We start from the raw sequence: 20,090 nt of genomic DNA, 5'->3' as shown, positions 1-20,090 counted from the left end.
ATTCAGAGAGAAGACTAGGCTGGAAGGAAGGACTCATCTTTGTGAGTTCAAATCTGGCCTGAAACACTTAACTAGCTGTGTGACTTGGGTAAGTCACTTAACCCTTCAGTTATGGGTTCCTTCTCTGTAAAATGAGCTGAAGAAGGAAATGGTAAGCCACTCTTTATCTTTACCAAGAAAATTCCAATAGGGATCATAAACAGTCAGACATGACTGAAAACAGCTAAACAGCAACAGGAAAAGAGATCAGAGTGAATCCAGCAGTCAAAAATTCACTTCTTATTTTGGCCAAGACACAGTGATGAAAATCCCTATAGAGTATCACAGGCATTCACAGAGAGACACAATCATTAGACATAAGTTGTATATATTGACCTAGGCCACATACACAGTAATGCCAAGTGGGATCCCTAATGATAATTTTCTTTTCCCTGCCCCATTTAAACCAAAACCAAATAGGGTTGCCAGATTTAAAAAGAAAAAAGAAAGTGAGGCACTGAAGTTGTTGCTTTTAATTCTAGTAAAGAACAGAAGGTCAAAAAGAATTTCTGTCTCAGGACAAATTTGAAAGTTATGGTAGAATTTATTATATGCTTTTTTAAAGAAAAATTTCATGACACTTAATGATTGCCTAGCTGTGTGACTTTGAACAAGTCACTTAACCCCATTGTCTTGCAGAAACTAAAAAAAAAACAGTTTCATGTTCAGACCTCTTTTTCAGTTCTACTACAAATATGAAAATGCTAGTTATTTGGTGTCTGAGATGAGAAATCTTTAAAAAAAAATCTAGTGGCCATTCTTCCATGTTCTAAGCTTATTACAAACCTTGCCTTCCCAAAAGTCTCCATGAAAAAAGGTGTGGAACAAAATTATATATTTAATATTAGTGTAGTCCATATAAAAGAGAATTAGGTATAGACAAAAAAGGCCTGGATTCAGATCTTTGCTCTGCTTCTCAGTAACTTGTGTGAACTTGACAAGCCATGTAACCTTACTAATCCTGTGATCTCATCTGTAAAAATATGGGATCAAATTAAGTGGTCTCTGTGCTCTAAGTCTATCTTCTTGTAAATATGGATTTCTTTGGCCAAGTCACTTAACTAACTGAGCATCTATTTCCTTCTATGCAAAATGATGGCATTGAACTTTATGACCAAGATCCCTTTCTAGTTCTATGATCCTTGAAACATCTATGTTGTATTGTAGCCACTTATTTATTATAAATCTTTTCTACTAGATTGTCAATTCCCTGATAGAAAGAATTATAATTTATACATTTTTGTATCTCTCAAAACACCTTACTGAGTCTTTCCTTGAACAGGGAAAGACTCAACAAATATTTGTTGATGGGAAAGAAAGGAGGAAGGAGGGAAAGAGGGCCAATTTCTCCATTGATGCAGCTCATTCACTTTCAAAGAAATGAGGCATTTCCTCCCTCAGAGTCATATGTTCAGTGTAGGCTAGAACCAGTTAAGAGTACCATATGTCTTGCATATTGTATGCACAAATATGCATATTTGTACATTCCAAGGAGCTAAACATATTTTAGATACTTCATCTCATTAGTTCCTTACCTAGCTATGTAACTGGAAACATTAAGTAATGGTAAGTGATAAGATGCTGTTCAAGATGGATGTAATTCTGCCACCAAATCTTTTCAGGTAAATCATAATTGTGTCAATTTTTGGAAAAATTTAAATTTTAGTGAAGACTTAAACTTCAAAATGCATAGATGCTATGAAATGTTGATATACTTAGCAGTGGGATTTAACTAACAACATTACATGTAAATCTATTCTATTCACCATTCCTCTTAAGGTTTCCACTTTTTTCAACTAGAGAATTTATATGCATTTTGCCACTACAATTTTCTTCATGAACAAAAGAATATCTGTTATAGAATTTTTATTTTACATACAACCATTGACCTCTCTAGTCAGATGGTAAGATACTCATCTATGGAAAACTCCAGTTCCATGAAATGAAGAAAAACAGTCAATCATCAGAGCATAAAGTCATAGACTCAGAGCTAAGGGGACCTTGGAGATCATCTGGTTCAACTTTCTTATTTTACAGATGAGGAAACTGAGGCTCAGACAGGTTAAATGACTTGATCAAGATCATAGAGGTAATGCCTGAGGCAGGATTTGAACCTGAGTCCCCTGATTGCAAATCTAGTATTTTTTTTTCAACTGACCAAATCTTAGAATAGCATTTTTCAAATGTTATTGCATGTCTAGCCAGAGCTTACACCAATTTGTCTATGTTCCAAAATGCAAAATGCAAAGGAATTAAGATGCAGACTAGGGCAAAACTACTTTGACTTTCGGTGTTGATAGAATCTATTGTAGAGTCATTTCAGTTGTATACAACCCTTCATTACCCCTTTTGGGGTTTTCTTGGCAGAGATACTGAAGTATTTTGCCATTTTTTTCTCCATCTCATTTTACATATTGAGAAAACAAGAGGCAAACAGGATTAAGTGACTTGCCCAGGGTCACACAGTTAGAAAGTATATAAGGCTAGATTTGAACTCATGAATCTGAGTCTTTTTTGACTCCAGTCCTGACTGACCCTCTATCTATTTCTCCTGCATATTTCTCAGGCTTTATATAAGGTAAAGTACCTACCCACTATAGGGCAATACTGATCTGATTTTTAAAAACGTATTTTACATTCCCATCTTTTAGTAGAAGTGGGAGAAAGAAGGTAGCTAAGGGTGCCTAGGTGGCGTAGTGGATAAAGCACCGGCCTTGGAGTCAGGAGTACCTGGGTTCAAATCCGGTCTCAGACACTTAATAATTACCTAGCTGTGTGGCCTTGGGCAAGCCACTTAACCCAATTTGTCTTGCAAAAACCTAAAAAAAAAAAAAGGTAGCAAAGAAGAGCAAGAGGGGAAAATATAGTAAGAAATGATGTCATAGTCTCTGAGGTTTGAGCCTATTTATTTGTTTGAGCCTATTTTGAATCACTGTCTTCCTAATGAGATCATGAAATACTATTAAAACAGTTTTTTAAAGAGAGATTTTAAAAATATACTTCTGATAAACCATCATATTGTTCTGGATATAGACTGGACCCCTAAAATAAGGTCTCTTTGAGAAGAAAAGAATATGGCAGGTATACACTGAAAAATAACAACAATTATAGGCTGTACTCACGTTTTATAAAATATAAATGAGAGAGTAGAATAAAGCCTATATTCAGACCAAAAGAATATTTATAAAACTATTAGAAACAAGTCTTTTTTTCCATCTGCTTAAGCAATCATTTTTGTCTTTTAAGTCCAAGAAGCTTTGATGGCTCAGCAATAAAGTCTATTAATAACTCCTTAGCTATTGTAATGGATCCATGGTCTTATTAATGTGCATACTTCTTCCACCAGAGCAAAAAGATCACTCTTCCACCCTTTTGGATTTCATGCCATTTTTTCCCACCTCCCTTTGAAAATTTTCCATAGAGCCTCTACCAAATGTTCAGGAGGTACCTCTTCTCTCCATTTATTATCTCAAGAGCAATATTGTAGGATTTAGCCTTTCCATATGTCAGTCTCACTGTCAGAGCATCATAACAATTGGAGTATAATAAGACAATTCTTCAAAGAGCTATGATTTCATCAGCATGGGTGCTGCTGCCATCATAGTAGATAGGAAGAGAACTCTCTAAGTTAGGGGAGCTAAAAAAATTCACCCTTCTGCAGCTGAACTGATGATAAACCTCTTCCCTTTGCTAAGCTGGTCTTCATTTTATTGCTGAATCCATACTCAGAAGTTCTCTAGGTTAGTAAAAAACCTGATAGAGTTTGTAATTCAGTGACCTTTCAGAACCCAGAAATACCTTCACATCATATTATAGAATCAGAAATGAACTTATGTTGTAGAATAATACTATAATCATATAAATAATTTATCATTATACTATAATAATCATTATTATATGGTAGTGATATAATAAAAATACTATAATTCTCTTCATGAACATGTCACCTTTATGGCAGAGAGGTGGCATTGTTCATAAAATCAGGATGACCTGAGTTCAGATTTGACCTTAAATACTTACTTGCTGTGTGACTACTAGTCTGGACAAGTCACTTAACCTTTGGTTTGGTTTTATCCATTGCAAAATGAGGATAATAAAAGTATCCTCTTGCCAGAGTTATTGCAAGGATCAAATGGTACCTGGGATATACTAAGTTCTTAATATATGTTCTTCTTTCCTTCCATATAGCAACATTATCAACTATTTAATCTCCAGCATAAAAAAAAAATAGAATGTTAGGGGGAATGGATTTTTAAAATGGTTCTAATTCATTCTTCCTACCCCCACCCCATTTTACAGTTGAGGAAATTGAGGACCAGAGGAAGAATGTAGGAATTTTGTACAACAAAAATAATTATAAAAATGTAAATTAGAGAGGAGAGATTGACCTTTTGTAAGAGACTCCTGTGTCCCCAAGAGGCATGTATGGTAATAACACAAATCACAAATTAATGCTTTGCTTTTATGATGTAAACTTTGCAGACCAGTAGAAAGGGCAAGAAAAGAATGATATATGAAATTCAGAAATTTGGAAAGCAACCTGGAGTTTTCCCTTTGTGCTACTATTAATTTATTTGGTGACCTGCTAAGACTTACTTCTCTTCCCATCATTTTAAATAGAAATAGTAGTGTCTGGAGCAGAGTTTCAAACAGACCACAATACTTCCAATGCAGACTAAACCAGATTAAAATGTAATTTGTAAATATTTAACAAAAGAAATAAAAATACAATAAAATATAGATAGCATTCAGTACAGTTTAAAACTAAGTCAGTATGCAGCCCAGTGGGGATCTTCATGTATGAATTAGTGGCCTCCATTTCTATGAGTTTGATACTACTTTTCTAAAATTGGCTATCTAGAGTCAGGAAAGGGTTCAAGGCTTATCTCTGATATATATATATTGGCCATCTGACCCTTGGCAAACCACTTAACTTTTCATTTCTCTCTGACAGTTACAGAGATAATATAAACTGATAGAATAAGTTCCTCACCAAGGAGTCACTACACAGATAAAATCACAGGCCCAGCTCCTCCAAAAATAACAACAAATTTGACTCATTAGAGAACTATGAGAAAAAATGATATAAAATAGATTAAACTTGCTAAGGTCATTCTAAGAAAATTTTTAAATTCAAAGTATTTTGGATTGTTGCTGAAGCTGTGAGTACTTTTAGCTAATGATGCTGATGATTAGCTTTCCTTTGTTTGGGGGCACAAAAGTAAAGACTTTCCCACAAGAACAAACTAAGAGTCAGAAATGGGTTCAGGACAGAATAGCAATACCTTAATAGTTAGACAGAGGGGACCATCCTTACAATTACTTCCCTCTCAGATTTTTAAGCACTTTATTAATGTAGACCATGATTGATAGCCCATTAGCCTGCCTGTACCCCCTACCCTGCTGAATATCACTAAGATAATAGGCCGCTCTGGAACTGAGAGGAGCTTTATAAAGTTCAGAGGAACCAGGCAATGGGTCCACAGTCGGTGCTAACCATTTTTAGAGATGCAGTCAAGTCATCATTATCTCCATTCAGATTATGGGCACACACCAGGGCCTACCTCCTGCGCTACTGCCCAGACAGTCCTGTGGCTACCTTCCCTGACTCATTACTTTACCTGCCTGGCATTTTCCTTCTTCTTTTCCCACCTGTCACCTTATAAAACTTTAGTCTATTTCCATTCTCATCTAAGTTCCCTTATTACCTTGATGTGTAATAGGTTCCAGCTTCCTCTACAATCCTTTTCTAACCTCTTAATTGTCCCAGATTAACATAACAGCCAGTCTTGGAAAAGAGACCTGGAGCCTGAAGGAGACAATGATTCTCCCAACCATTCTCTTAAACAATCATGTCATGTTCCTTAAGGGGCTTGTAGGAAACTCACCTGAAGTATTGTTTGTTGAGCAGAGAACACCTAACTCTGGCTATTCAGCATCTGAGTGTCATGAAAATAAGTGACTTTGAACTGGAGATTGTAGTCTATGGGAAGCAACAGCAGAAGCAGCTGAGCTAGGCAATCTCCTCTCCTATCTTTTAATACAAAAATGTCTTTTTTATATCAGTCAAAAGGCATTATATTCATACTATTAAGTTTATAAGCATTCTTTTCAGCTGTCTCACTATTGTTCATTGTTCCAATATAGGGAACTAAAAAGTCAGTATTTGGAGAATAAGGAATCAAAAAGAGTGGAGGATAGAATCTAAATTCATCCCTCACCCTTCCAACTGTCCTCAAGCTTTACCCTTTTCTCTATTTTGGGCTTTACAACTATAAGATTGAGATGCCATTCTGGCATTAAAAAACTGCCTAAGCATATGATTTGCTGTCTTTTATTTATTATTCATGCTAAGGTTCTTCTCCATTAGTATGTATAACTGTGAGTAAACTATTCCATGAACCCTTAATTGCTGTATCTACACATGGATTATCTGCTTTATGGATTTTTTTGAAACAGCCTTTTTAAATCCCAGATTGGTTTTCTCCTAAAAGCTAGATCATTTATCAGCTGTTTTTTGTTGTGTTTTTTTTCTCACCAAGAAATGTAGACTAATATTAAACTAATAATAGTATACTTTAAAGTCTTTTACTTCCCTCCATCATACCAATTATTTGATAGGCAACTATTTTCAAAGTTTAGGTACTCAGTTCTTTGAGCTTTCTCCCCACCATAAGCCATGAGTGTCTCATTTGTATTTTGGGTTCTTCATATTATAACTAGAAAGTTATTCTAGTTCCATTTTTCACATTTCTTGATTTTTAGACTACAATTAGAAAAGTTCCTCCTCTAGTCAAGTACATTATAGCTTTTTTCAAGCAAAAATTTTTGAGGATTCTGGATTTGTGGTTTTCTTTAGTATAAGGAAGGTCTTTCTATTAATGTAGATGGATACCTGAGACCAGATTTGAATTTTGGTCTTCCAGACTCCATCCTCTGCACCACCCAGTTACCCTTTTGGTATAGTCTCAGGTAAAATATCATGAGTAAAACTGTCTCTTCCAAAAATATCTGCCTAAGTTTACATAGCTCAAAGCCACAGTATCCTTAATTATCTTAGCAAAAGATTGTGCTTAGTCATCAAGTTGAAAAAAAACATTAAGATTAATAGAACTTTTAAAAGTTCTCAAACCCACTGAGTTTTTTAAAAGACTTCCCTTACCCTATTTCATTTTAGCTATTAGAGGTCAGATTTATAAATAGTAGGTAGGAGAAAAAAGAAATTTGTGGAGATAAAAAGATGATAGGTCAAAACATTTAGCAATAGCTAAAGCAAAAAAAATTAAAGAATGGTTAAAATTGTTTTTAAATTATTTGAATGAGTTCTACTTCAACTACCAAATGTATCAGAAAAACAATTAACTTTTTCTTAAAGAAATTTTTTTATCTTTAAGATTTGTCTTTTTTACAAAACATCCTCAAAATAATATAAGAAAGAATAGAATTCAGTCAGGGAACTTAGTCATTAAAAGCATCTTGGAATATAGACTGAATTTAAAAGTAAAAGTTTTGCCTTTGATGTTTAGAATAGATGGTGGATTTGTATTCCTAAAGGAGTTAAACATTTAGAAGTGCTGAAAGTTGTAGACTGGAATAATGCTTCCTGAATAACTTATTGGGAATAATTATGGACACATCAATCCAGACCCTTTCAATAAACTTCTTAGTGGCCACAATATAACAGTCACTGCACTAAGCAGTAGGGATATAATTAATAAGAGTTTCCCCAAAGCATTTTACAATCCAAAGAGGAAGTTGGGGTGGGGGGGAGCGGGGGATAGGCACAGGGCAAGGAGGGATGAAGAGAGAGGGAGCACTAAGGGTATCTTGTTGTGTGGGGTGGAAACCAGGCAAAGTGGAGCGAGTTCAGAGGCCAGTTCTGCCCTCTCTAGAAGAAAGATTTGAGAGGAGTTTGGTCCTCTCCACTCTAGCCCTCCAAGCAAAGAAAACACTGAGGGAGGCAGTGTCGGTAAGGCTTCTTGTGAATTTAGAAGGGATGAGCTTGGGCAGCTTATTCCATTGAGTTAAAACCAGGCAGGGCAGCAGATGCAAAGGTGACCTCACTTATCAAGAACATACTGAAAAAAACTAAGAAGTAAACAACCCCCTCCCAAAAGAGGTGGACTCTCTCATCCAAAGTTCATGTATTAAGGCTCATCTATTTTACTCATAGAAAAATGCACCAGCCCCTTATTCTTAGGTACAATTAACTTGGTTATTTGATTTAAGACCAAGAAAGATTAGGAACAGCAAAATGGGAAGGCAAAAGGAAGCTCTTGAATATAGAAATACTGATGACTTTGAAAAGTGACACCTAAAGATCTGACAGCCCCATGACTTGTTTGTTAGAGAGCTGGCCTCAGTCAGGAAGTCTTGGGTTCAAATCTTGACCCTACACTATATACTGGCTGTGTGAGTCTGGTCAAGTTCACCAATTAATCAACAAGTATTATGTCTGCATGCTAAATTTACAAGTACAAAGAATAAAACAACCCCTGACCATGAGGAACTCACATGCTAATGACAGAGCAGATGAGATATTGGCAGCAATAAAAATGTATACAAATATACAAAATTTCATTGAAGATTAGATGACCACTCAGAGGTTGAGGAGGGGATATGGAAGGGTTTCAAGCAGACAATAGTCTTGAGCCATGGCTTAAAAGGAGAGGGGAATTGGGGGGTGGGGTGGGGGGGAGGAAGAAGTGCATGGTCTTAGAAGGTACTGATCTGCTGGGATAGAGAAAGTTCCGAACCACTGAAATTGAAAGTCCAGTTTCAAACCAAACAAGTCTAGACTGGGAGGGAAGAGATGGAAAGAAGACACAAACAGGAGAAAATGGCACACATTTCATATCCTAGCAATCAGTCTTTCCATGAGAACTGTGTACTAAATGTATCACTTGGCTGGCTCCTTCAAACCTCAAAACCTGTGGTCAAAAAAAAAAAAAAACTTTAATAAAACTAAGATGTTTAATACATTTTAGAAAGAATTCGGTCAACATGATTAAAATAACATTTTGGTTCTCTGGTGCCCACATCTATCTGTAAAATGTCAGGTATTCAAAGTGACTCTCCTTGAACAATTCAAATAGCTACAGTTTTCCTATAGATTTTTTTCCCCCTTTATATTTATAGTTTTGGGGATAGAGTCTACCATACTGAAAATATGTTCTCTTAAGAAATCTTCTCTTTAGTTTTTTAAAGTTAATAAGTCTTTGAAGTCTATCTGCAAGTAGCTTTCAATTAGAAGAATAAGGTGGAGCTAGAAATTGTAAAAACCTTCCAGAAAATGAGTGCATTTCAACAAAAACTTTTGAACAGGAGGGATCAGACTTTGTCAACTAAAGGAGATCCATAAATAAGCTAGATGGGGTTTTTTTTGGGGGGGGGGGGTGGAGTAGCCATTGTTGGTGTTGGTTCTTTTCTCTCATTTTCTTCCTCTCCTGCTCTGTCTTGCTCTCTCTTGCTTGCTTGCTGTCTCTTCTTGAATGGACAGGTGAGAAGCCCCACCAATGCAGCATCTGTTGGCGTTCCTTCTCCTTAAAGGATTACCTTATCAAGCACATGGTGACACACACGGGGGTGAGGGCCTACCAGTGTAGTATCTGCAACAAGCGTTTCACCCAGAAGAGCTCCCTCAATGTCCACATGCGGCTCCACCGAGGGGAGAAGTCCTATGAGTGCTACATCTGCAAGAAGAAATTCTCCCACAAGACCCTGCTAGAGCGCCACGTGGCCCTGCACAGTGCCAGCAATGGCACCCCGCCCACTGGCACAACTCCTGGTGCCAGAGCCGGCCCCACTGGAGTGGTGGCCTGCACGGAGGGGACCACTTACGTCTGCTCCGTCTGCCCAGCTAAGTTTGACCAAATCGAGCACTTCAACGACCACATGAGGATGCATGTGTCTGATGGATAAGTAGTATCTTTCTCTCTTTCTTATGAACAAAACAAAACAAAACAAAACAAACAAAAAAAAGCTATGGCACTAGAATTTAAGAAATGTTTTGGTTTCATTTTTACTTTTTTTTGTTTCTGTTTTTGTTTTTGTTTCGTTTCATTTTCTACTACATGAAGAACTGTTTTTTGCCTGCTGGTACATTACATTTCCGGAGGCTGGGTGAATAATAGTTTTCCCAATCTCCCTTGGATGGTGGCCTTAAGGCCTGGTAGTGCTTCAGGAGGTCCACTGGTTGGATCTCTAGCTACTGGCCTCTAAATACAACCCTTCTTTACAAAAAATTTTTTAAAAAATTAAAAAAAATTTTTTTTCACTTGTGAAGAGCACTACAAAAAAAATATATAACAAAATCTAAAAGGCCTACTGTCTTTAAGTACACCGCTTGCAGTGTTTCAGAGGACATTTTCATAATTCTGGCCGTTTGGACTTCACAGTATCCAGTTAAAACTGTGGAATATCACTTCTGGTTTTGATATCCCAGAGAAAAGGCCCTGCTGGTTTCCACCCACCACATTGTCTGCTTTCTCAAAAGGGCTGTGGGGGTGGGAAGGGAGTGTGGGTTGGGTGGTGTGGGAATCTCTGCAGGGTGGGAAAGGCTGATTACAGGCTCTCCTCCTGGATTCTACTCCAGTCCACGATCCTTGGCCCTCCTCTCCATCCCCCCCTTTCAGCAGAAGCCAGGAAGACTTGGACAGCCAACAAGCAACAGTGGCTATCGTATTTATTCTCTGTGTCTTCTTCGCTGAGCCAGGGCCTCAGCACAATCAAAAGGGACTTTCATGAAAGGCAGGAATACAAATAAAACAAAGATATCAGAGGTTTGCACCTATGGTTCTAGGTACAAGAGAAGGATTATTTCCCACAATCTTTGCAAAAAAAAAAAAGTTGTGTCAGGATATATTCTTGTGGAAGAGGTAAAGAAAGAAATGGAGGGAGGGGGAATAATAACAGAGTTCTTGAGACTTTTTTAATTCAAAATTTTATAGAGGGGCAAAAGTGACGTTTACCAGATAGAATGCTGATTTTTTTAATATATTTACAACAGTATTTGTGTAAAAAAGAAAACAAAAAAAAAAGTGAGATTGTTAAAAGTAATTTGGTTTTTTTTTCATTTTGGTTTTGCATACACTGCCACTAATCCCTTCTCTTTTATTTCTCATATTATAAATATATATATAATATTTTTTTTGTAAATCAAGACTGTTAGGGTTAGCTAAACTGCTTCTGGATAGTAAGAAAAAAGGCAACTAAAGATATTTGAAAGAGTGAGGAAGGATTTTTTTCATCTTTAAAAAAATTTTTTTCCTTCATTTTTATTATTTTAAGTATTGCCTGGGTTGATGGCCCTTTGTGGTCAGCCATCCCTGCTGTTATTTGAACTGCTGCTTTGTATGTTGATGTGTAATTCTCCTTTGACTTATAGCAAGCTAAAGATGCTCCAATGTTTTGTTTTGTTTTGTTTTTAATTGTTCCATCTAGAATTCTTTTCTTTTCTGGGAAGGGAGTTTAAAAATGCAGAAGGACTTTTCCAAAAGTTCATTAAGATTTTTCATTCTAGGGTTTCTAGTCAATTTTCCTCTTTTCCTTTATTAGACTCAAATAGTTTGGAGGACTTAACTATTACAAAATTTCTCTTTTTGGTCATCTGGGAGGAGTTCACAGTCTTCTCCTATCTCATCCCTTTTCCAGAGATCTCATCCCTATACAGAGGTAGCCCATGAAAGCATTATGGGAAGAACCCTATCCTACTCCAAGAAACATCAATGCCAAAATGACCTTTCTCCCTTCTAAAGGTCACTGTTTCATTATTCCCACTAATCTGTCTAACAAAAAAGATCACAATCTGAATGCTGTTATCTTTCTTTAGACCCAGTTCTTTGGGAGTAATTCAGGAAAACTGGAAACTTACTCCCATCCACTGTGCTGAATGATTTCCAATCCATTACATAGCACCATATACCACTTTTTACTTCTAACTAGGATTTTTCTCCTCTCTCTGCTTACAGAAATTAGGTAGTAGAAATTTCCCGTTTGTGAATCATTATAATGAAGGAATTTCGATTCAAACACAGTAATACTTAAACTAAACTGAAACTTTCAAGTGGGTATGATAGAACATCCTTAAGGAAAAGTAGGTCTTTAGGCAAAGTAGAATCACCAAGCCAAATTATGCAGAGAAGAGTGTAAGAGAGGTTTCATAGACACTTAGTTTCAAAACTTGTTTGTATTTTCATTCAGCTTCCTTCAAGTTTTCATGCCCAAATATTTTATTTACAAAAATTCTATGACTTGGAGAATCTTCTGAAAGGCAACACCATAATGACTAAATTCATTTATTTATACATTTTTAATATTTGATACCCTGTTTGTTTCCCTCAAAGGTATTTCTTGGAGTGACTGCTTGTATAAGTGACATCCACTCCAACTGCAGTCTTTATAAATTTAATGGACAGTTTGCTTGAGGTAGACTGTAGACTTGGATATCCATTGGTTTTTATAAGGACCTAACTCTAGTTCATACTGACTTCTTAGAGGAATACTGTACATGTGAAATTTCATTTTAATGACAGAAAACTGTCTCAGATTTTGCAGGGAGGGAAACGTGTCTGATCAGTGATGCAAAATGTCATGTCATATGACCTTTTATAGTTTTTGCTTCCTCCCAGTAGAGGGAACATAAATTATGTTTTTAAAATTACACGATTTTGAAGAATCATTTAGCCCATGAGATTAAAAGAAAGACTAATAAATTAAGAAAGTACATGACCTAGAAGAGAAGAGGGCCATGAAGTTGTTCAACAGAGATTATTTTAAAAAGTATACAAACATTTGCCTGGCATTTGATAAAGCCCCATTTAAAACAGGGTCTCTGCTAAAATCACAATATGAATATAGAAACAACATTCTTTCCTGTGGAGTTGTTTTATGAGGTACATTCAGGCCATGAATCAATCCTCATCTTCCCAATTTTAAAGAAAATCCAATTGACAAGACTAATTTGCCTTATTTTAAAACTAAGAAGATAGCTCAAAATATGTCTAGAGTTTCCTTTTAGGCTTGAAGTCCCAAATGTTCAATATTCCCCATCTCTTAAAAGAAATAAACTAGAAGGTGCCCTCAGAGTTCTCAGTGGGGTGGATAACCATTAACCAAGTCCTGGCCATTCGGTGAATCAACTGTTAGATCGGAAGCAGCGTACCATCTTTATACTAAATATTGGTTCCTTGTGAATGTCTTCTCCTCCAAAAATTCTCCTATCCTATCTCCTATCAGTGCCCTCTTTGTGAAAGAGTGGGTATATATGCATATATATATATGTATATATATATATGTATATATATATATATACATATATATATATACATATATATATATTAACATCTGGTCTTTATTTTTCAGGAAGATGGGATGCTTCAGGTACAGTACCTTACTGAACTAGCCTTTTAAATAAGCTGCCTTCCAAATGGATTTAGAAGATTATAAAAAACAAAACATTCTGCACCCAAGGTAGAAGGATGAAACTGCTTGTGATCTGAGACAATCCTTAACTTTTAAAACAACCTCATAGTGGGAAGTGGGAGTGAAATCTCAGCATCAAGAGCTAAGAGGAAAGGCCTTTTTAGTTCTTTAATTTCATTCCAAACAACTAACCCTCTTAGTGCTTCATATCCATCTATGGACTTTTTTTTTAAGTACTTGAAACTTCTTTGTTTTTTCCTCAGCCAGTAAATCAAGAATTTACCTAGGAGTGAATCCCACAGATTAAGGTTTCTTTTGATTGGGTACTGAAAGCCAGAGTCTATATGGAAAGAAAAACCACACTTTCTTTTTTTCTCTTCTCTTTTTTCCCTTTTTTTTTAATGATTGAATCTGGAAATAGCTAAATTCATCCAGTAAGAAAAATGATAGATGCATTTTATAAAGATTAACACTTCCAAACACTACAAACAGAGCTGACCTTTCAAAATAACACTGGATCATTTCCTTTACAGATAATAGGTAATATTTGGATGAACACCCCAAATAATCCAAAATGCTTAGTCCAAACATACATATACATACATACATATATATATATATATGTGTGTGTGTGTGTGTGTGTGTGTGTGTGTGTGTGTGAATCTCTTTATTAGGAAAGAGAATTTGAAACAGGATTTACTATATATATATATATATATATATATGGATAAATTTATGGACCAAACCTAAAGGCACCTTAAACAGAATCAATGCCTATTGAAATGACTGCTCATTTTTCCCTATTTAACTAAATTTGAAACTTTAAGCTCTATAAGTTCTTTTCTTTTTCAAAATGACCTCTTAAGTATGTGTGTGTGTGTGTGTGTGTGTGTGTGTGTATATATATATACATACATATACATATATATGTATATATTTATATACAAGCAATTTGGAAAACCATTTTTTCTCTCTGCCAGTGTTAGCCCCTACAGCAGCAACCTGTTCTATAAGATTTTGAGCATGAATGATTTGCATACTTTGTTACCAGTGTAACAAATTTCTAATCACCTCTGTGCTCCTTGAGAGCAAAGGATAAATCCTTCCCTAGATTGTAGAAATATGGTGATACCTGAAGAAATCTTTAAAAGACCCATACTTGAGTTTTACATATTAATGCCTCTATCTATTTGCACTACAATCTGTCTGGCCTCTCCTGTCAAGTGCCCTCAGCCCCTCTATCCCCATCCTCCCTATCTGTGGTCTCCCTTTCTCTGAGAGACAATAAAACCTACCCTTACCACCCCTAAAAAGCTTCTTCACATTATTGAACAGCCAAGGAAATGATCTAGCTGACTACTTGTTGAAGGCTTTTTCATAATGTTTCCATCCCCAGCTTTAAGAAAGATGGGTTTTTAGCCTTTCTTGGGATTTCAAGGCAAAGTGATCACTGCCTGCTCGGATCTTTCCCTTTACTATTTTAAAGATTGTAAAACAGATGAGATTCTTCAGAGAAGGTACCAAATCACCTCTGCTATATATACCCAAAGCAGGTAGCAACAAAACAAGGTTATTCCAGTTTTTGGTACAGGAGTCCATTTGGAACTGTGGTGAGATTAAGGAGAGGCCTACCTTCTGGTGGAGATCTGGCTCATTAAAGAAATTTTGTAATAGATTTTGTTTTAAGGTAGCAACAAGTTGAGAGATGGGGTGATGGTAGAGAAATTAAAGATATCTCAAAATATAGGCAACATCCACAAATAATTCTGTAAAGACCATAAAGAAAGAAAAATTACAGAAAGAATGGGAAAGTTTGGCAGAAAGTCCTTAAAAAGGTCTCTTGGCATTTCTAGATGTATTGGATTTTTATTAGGTGTCTTCTAGCTTTGAAAAGTCACCTTTCTCACCCAAAAAGAATTGTACTAAAAGGAGGAGGGAAGGGAGAAAGACAGAGAAACAGACCCAGGGCACACACATTAGGATGGAATTTTAAAGAGGACAGTAAAGAAATTCAAAGTGGACCCTATCTCCAAAACTCTCAACTGATCCTCTGAATTTACTCTACTGCAGCATAAAATCCTATATGGCTAGACATTTTTATGTAATTATAGCCACATCCCCCTCTCCTTTCTTGATTTTCTTTAAAGAAAAGGGCTGTTTTTTTCCTGGTTCTCAGGAAAACAGCCTTATTTGGTGCAAGCTTTCAAAAGCCAATCTCCACCCTGGTGCTTAGGCAAGAAAGAGATAATTCTGGCTGGGAATAGCACTGCTCAGTTCAGGGCATGTTGAGATTCCCAAGTGTAGATGAGCCAGTGCTGACATTGCCTGTATCTCCACAAGTAAATAAAAGCTTTAGCAATTCAGCATTCATACAAACACTGTCCATTAAAAAAATGACCTAGCCAAAGCATGGTTTCTAATAATTGGATGGTCAAATGAGTTTACTTTTAAGATCTCAGAAGAATTTAGTTTGAAATTGATCCTCATCATATCCATTTCTTTAAGTCTGATTGTATCTCTATCCACCCTTGTACAACAGCAGATCCTAGAGCTTGGGTTTTTATAGTGGATTGCTTTGTTTTATTAATCTGTTATGGTAGCAGAGCCATTGCCACTTATTTCATTTTGAGGGCTGTGCCTTCCTGAGTGTGAGATCCCTTCTTATTCGGATGGAGGAATAGCATAGCACTGTATTGAAGTAAATAGAACTTAAAGCCCTACCCAGCAAATGTTCTTCCATTCCAAAGGTTTCTTTAGCATCCCTAAGTTGTTATAAAAGTTAACTATTTTGATTCTGAAGTCCAAATTGAAGTGACTTTGATTGTCTTCTCAAAATTGATACAGTATAAAGTTATAGAATTAAACCATAAAGCCTTGTATTAGGGAATTGAAGATAGAAGTTGGAAACTGTTTGGGGATGAGGTCAAAGGAGGGAGGTAACATCTATTTCTTTTCAAACTTTCATTATGATAAAATAAAATTATCCTGGATCATAAGCCAGAAGGGGCAACCTAATGGGTAAAGAAGGGCAAAGAAGAGGCAAAAAACTGCTGAGGCTATCAAGCCCACCAGAAGTAATTGTAATCACTTTGGAGATGCTTGTTTGGGGAAGAGTTCATCTCACCTTTGTCAATGATATAGTGTAGGTTCAAGGTAGAAAAAGTGTTTGATTGATGTTCTGAATATTGGCTCTTGGAGAAGGGTCCATCTGTTCTGTGTCAATGATGATGATGATGCAGGTTCAAGGTAGAAAAAGTCTGGGAGTTGGTCTGAATGTCATCTCTATAATACAAAAAGTCAAATATGCCTTTCATTAGCCAACTTTGCTAATATTTCCTTTAAAGAAAATTCCAATAAAAAGCTGAAGGGCCCCATGCAGCATAGTTTGAACATCATCCATCTCATTTTTGGTGCTCCTCAGACATTAGTCAGTGACTGTTTTAAAAGCAGAAGCCCATTATTCTTAAATCAGTAATGGAATGGCATGAGCTATAGTCCTATGTAAAAGATAAGGAATACCATTGGAGTAGACCAATCCTGGTGTTAATAAGTATTCATCCTACTGAAGCTGTGAAAGTCCTCAACAACCTTATTTCAGATTTAGAGACTTTCTTTGTTCAAAAATGCCTCACAAAACCCCTCAATCTGTGAACACACAGAGTAAATGAACTAAGTATAAGACCTATAAAATTTTAAAGCTCTAAAGGACTTTAGAAAGCAGCAGGGCCATTTTACAGACAAGAAAACTGTGACCTTTAAAAGATAGATGATTTTCTCAAGGTCACACAGCTAGTTGGTATCAGAGTCAGGATCTATATCTGGGCCTTCTGACTCCCCAAGTATTCATATCTTCCTCTCTTCCTATTGGAATAAGAATTCATTATTGCCCAAGAATGTAATTATACTTCATGTACAGATTCTTATGAAAAGAAAAATTTCACCTACTCCAATATATTACAACTGCTGTCAAGGAATGTTTATAATTGAGTGTACCTGGTACATATACCCTACCTTGTATGGTGCTTTTAGTAATAAACTGTATTCCACTTTCCTGATCCTTAGTAACAACCAAACATAGTCTGAAATCTCTAGTTATGAGGCAAAGGTCTCACAGATTAAAGAATGCTTCTGCTCATTTGCCTTAGCTAGCAGCAACAGTTCCATGTCCCTGATGATGCTTTGTGGTACTTGGAAGAAGCCCAAACCATGGAAAGTATATTGTACAGTCATATGTATCTTGGTTAAAAGAAACTTGAAGGTTTTCATGTGGAGTGGTTCGATGGCACTTCACTGAAAACATACATTTTCCCCAGGGTCTTTCTCTCTCCCCACATGGATGTGTGTGTACACTTGTCATCTGGGTGTTTGTGTGCTCATATTTTGGCACATATAGAGGCACTCAACTAGATGCTACAGAACAGTTGCAGTGTACCTTCAGGGGGTAGGGAGCCCATTTCAGGCTTTCACAACTGTTCTGACCACCTCACACACAAACACATACACATACACACAGTTCACCAGCTTGTGAATATTTGTGCTATGGTCCTTTCCAAGGAAATAACAATCACCTGCTTCTTCTGTTGGCTTTTGTAAAGCTGTGGGAGATGGAAGAAACAAAGGCAGCTTGTTGGAGCCACAGAAAACCCACAGTAACAGGCTGTTTCCTTTAGGGGAAAGTGGAACAGAAGTATTAAGTTGGCAGACCAACAAGGAGGAGTGAGCATCCTTAAGGAGCACACCATCTCTGCGGAGAGAAAGGGAGCACTAGGCAGGGAAAGCTCATGACACCCAATGTCTAAAATGTGCCCCATCCTCTTCCTCTGTGGTGCAGTGCACACACACACACACACACACACACACACACACACACACACATACACACGTGTTATATTCCCAAACTAAAACCTCCTGATGCCTCCTGCTTCTGCAATGAATTGTTTATAGTCCACAAGCTGTGTCTCCTGAAACCAGTGTGGCCTTTGCCAAAGTCCTTCCAGGAGTGAGTCGTTTACTGTGTCTAACAGATCGATTGATTGTCAGGGAGGACAGTTTTGTAATCTCTGAGAGTAGTACATATGGATAGCCCATGCATAGTTCATTCTGTAAAATAGGATGCCAACCTGGTTTGTTAACACTGTCCCATCTTGAGTAGGTGACTGAAAGCATGTGGCCTGGAAGCAGTAGGTACCATTTTTCTCACTCCTGTGTTCTTCACTTATTAGATAGCTTATTTTTATGATATGTAGATTATTTTTGTTTTACAGAATCCAGAGAGTGTTTTCTTTTCTCTCTCTCTCTCTCTCTCTCTCTCTCTCTCTCTCTCTCTCTCTCTCTCTCTCTCTCTCTTTGGTGATTTTTCCCCTTTCTCATTAAATAAGGCTACATATGGTTGCAGCTTTTTGTTACTGTTGTTAAAATGTATATTGTCTTTCTATATTCAGAAGTCTGTGACTGTAACCATAGGTATTTCTTTTTACTGGAAAAAATAACAGATTTTTTTTAATTATTATTAACAGTACTAGTGACTTTGTGGAAGAAGATGAGTTACTATTTAGCTATGCTTACTTAAGTACAGTACACTACGTTGCAGTATTTCTGAAACCTAGAACATACACATTATATATAACAACGCTATATCAAAATATATATATTACAGTATATTCATTTTAACTTTTGAATATGCCTATGATCATGAGTTGATAGACAGCCACTTCTTTGCATTTATCATTCATCACCAATCTGCTGCAGTTAATTTGGTGCATTTAATAATTGTTACTGGCTCTAGTTTGTTTGTTTTTTTATATTATTATCAGCTTCAGTATTGTCTATACAGGTTTTAGAATTTTTTTAAGAACAGAATTTTAGCAAAACATAGGAAAGTGAAAACTTTTTTTGGAAACATAGTATTAGGCTAATACCGAAGGGGGAATCAAGTTCATGAAAAATCCTGTTGAGCTGACCCTCTCAGTTTCTGAAGAACAAAAGAAGTGTGTGTGTGTGTTTGTGTGTGTGTGTGTGTGTGTGTGTATGTGTATGTGAACTATCTGTGATCTCCCTTCTCTTTTATTTTCCTTAAAAATTCCAATAAAAAAGCTAGCAACTCATTACATAATCTGACCAACAAGAGCTATTCCATTAAAAGCTGTTTTCAAAAAGCCTGTTTTATGAAGTATAAAGTCAGTTTGGTTGTCCCATTTATATTTGCAACCATTGTCTGTGATAATGGTTCTTTAAGGAGCTGCATTTTCAGATGCTGATAATAATTTTAAGTAAATATTCTTCAAGCTCCCCCCTTGAAGTAGGCCAGCAATCTGCAGTTCCAGTTTGCTGAAGAAAAACTGAAACAAGGAATTTAAATGACTTTTTCAAATTAGAAGTGAGATAGAATTTGAGCCTGGTACTTCAGTCCCTCTAATACATTTCTTTAGCCAATGGAATCCATAAAATGTTGGTTCTCAGGAAACCTGGACACAATTTCCCCTTTGTATTTGATAGTAGAGATTTTCTGCCTTTCATGATAAATTATAAAATACTAAAATTGGATGGGATCTTTTGAAATCATGTTGTCCATGTTCCTATCCAAAAAGATGGAATTTGCTTAAAGATTTCCACACCAAAAGGCCTCATGA

The 20,090-nt window shown here is 36.4% G+C and overlaps 1 protein-coding gene across 1 annotated transcript in view; it reads left to right on the top strand.

Moving 5' to 3' along the window:
* ZBTB20 (zinc finger and BTB domain containing 20) overlaps nucleotides 1-20,090 on the top strand; it is an 84,333-nt gene that overhangs the window by 45,203 nt on the left and 19,040 nt on the right. Inside the window, exon 3 of the mRNA XM_074214559.1 lies at nucleotides 9,539-20,090. This exon is cut by the window's right edge and continues 19,040 nt beyond it. Coding sequence (XP_074070660.1) covers nucleotides 9,539-9,960 — 422 coding nt within the window. The 3' untranslated portion in view covers nucleotides 9,961-20,090. The remainder of the gene's footprint in view (nucleotides 1-9,538) is intronic.

The sequence above is a fragment of the Macrotis lagotis genome, chromosome 1, assembly GCF_037893015.1.
Source record: "Macrotis lagotis isolate mMagLag1 chromosome 1, bilby.v1.9.chrom.fasta, whole genome shotgun sequence".
In the NCBI taxonomy this organism is placed as follows: domain Eukaryota; kingdom Metazoa; phylum Chordata; class Mammalia; order Peramelemorphia; family Peramelidae; genus Macrotis; species Macrotis lagotis.
The sequence above is the reverse complement of the archived record's forward strand: the minus strand, read 5'-3'. Positions and strand labels throughout refer to the sequence as shown.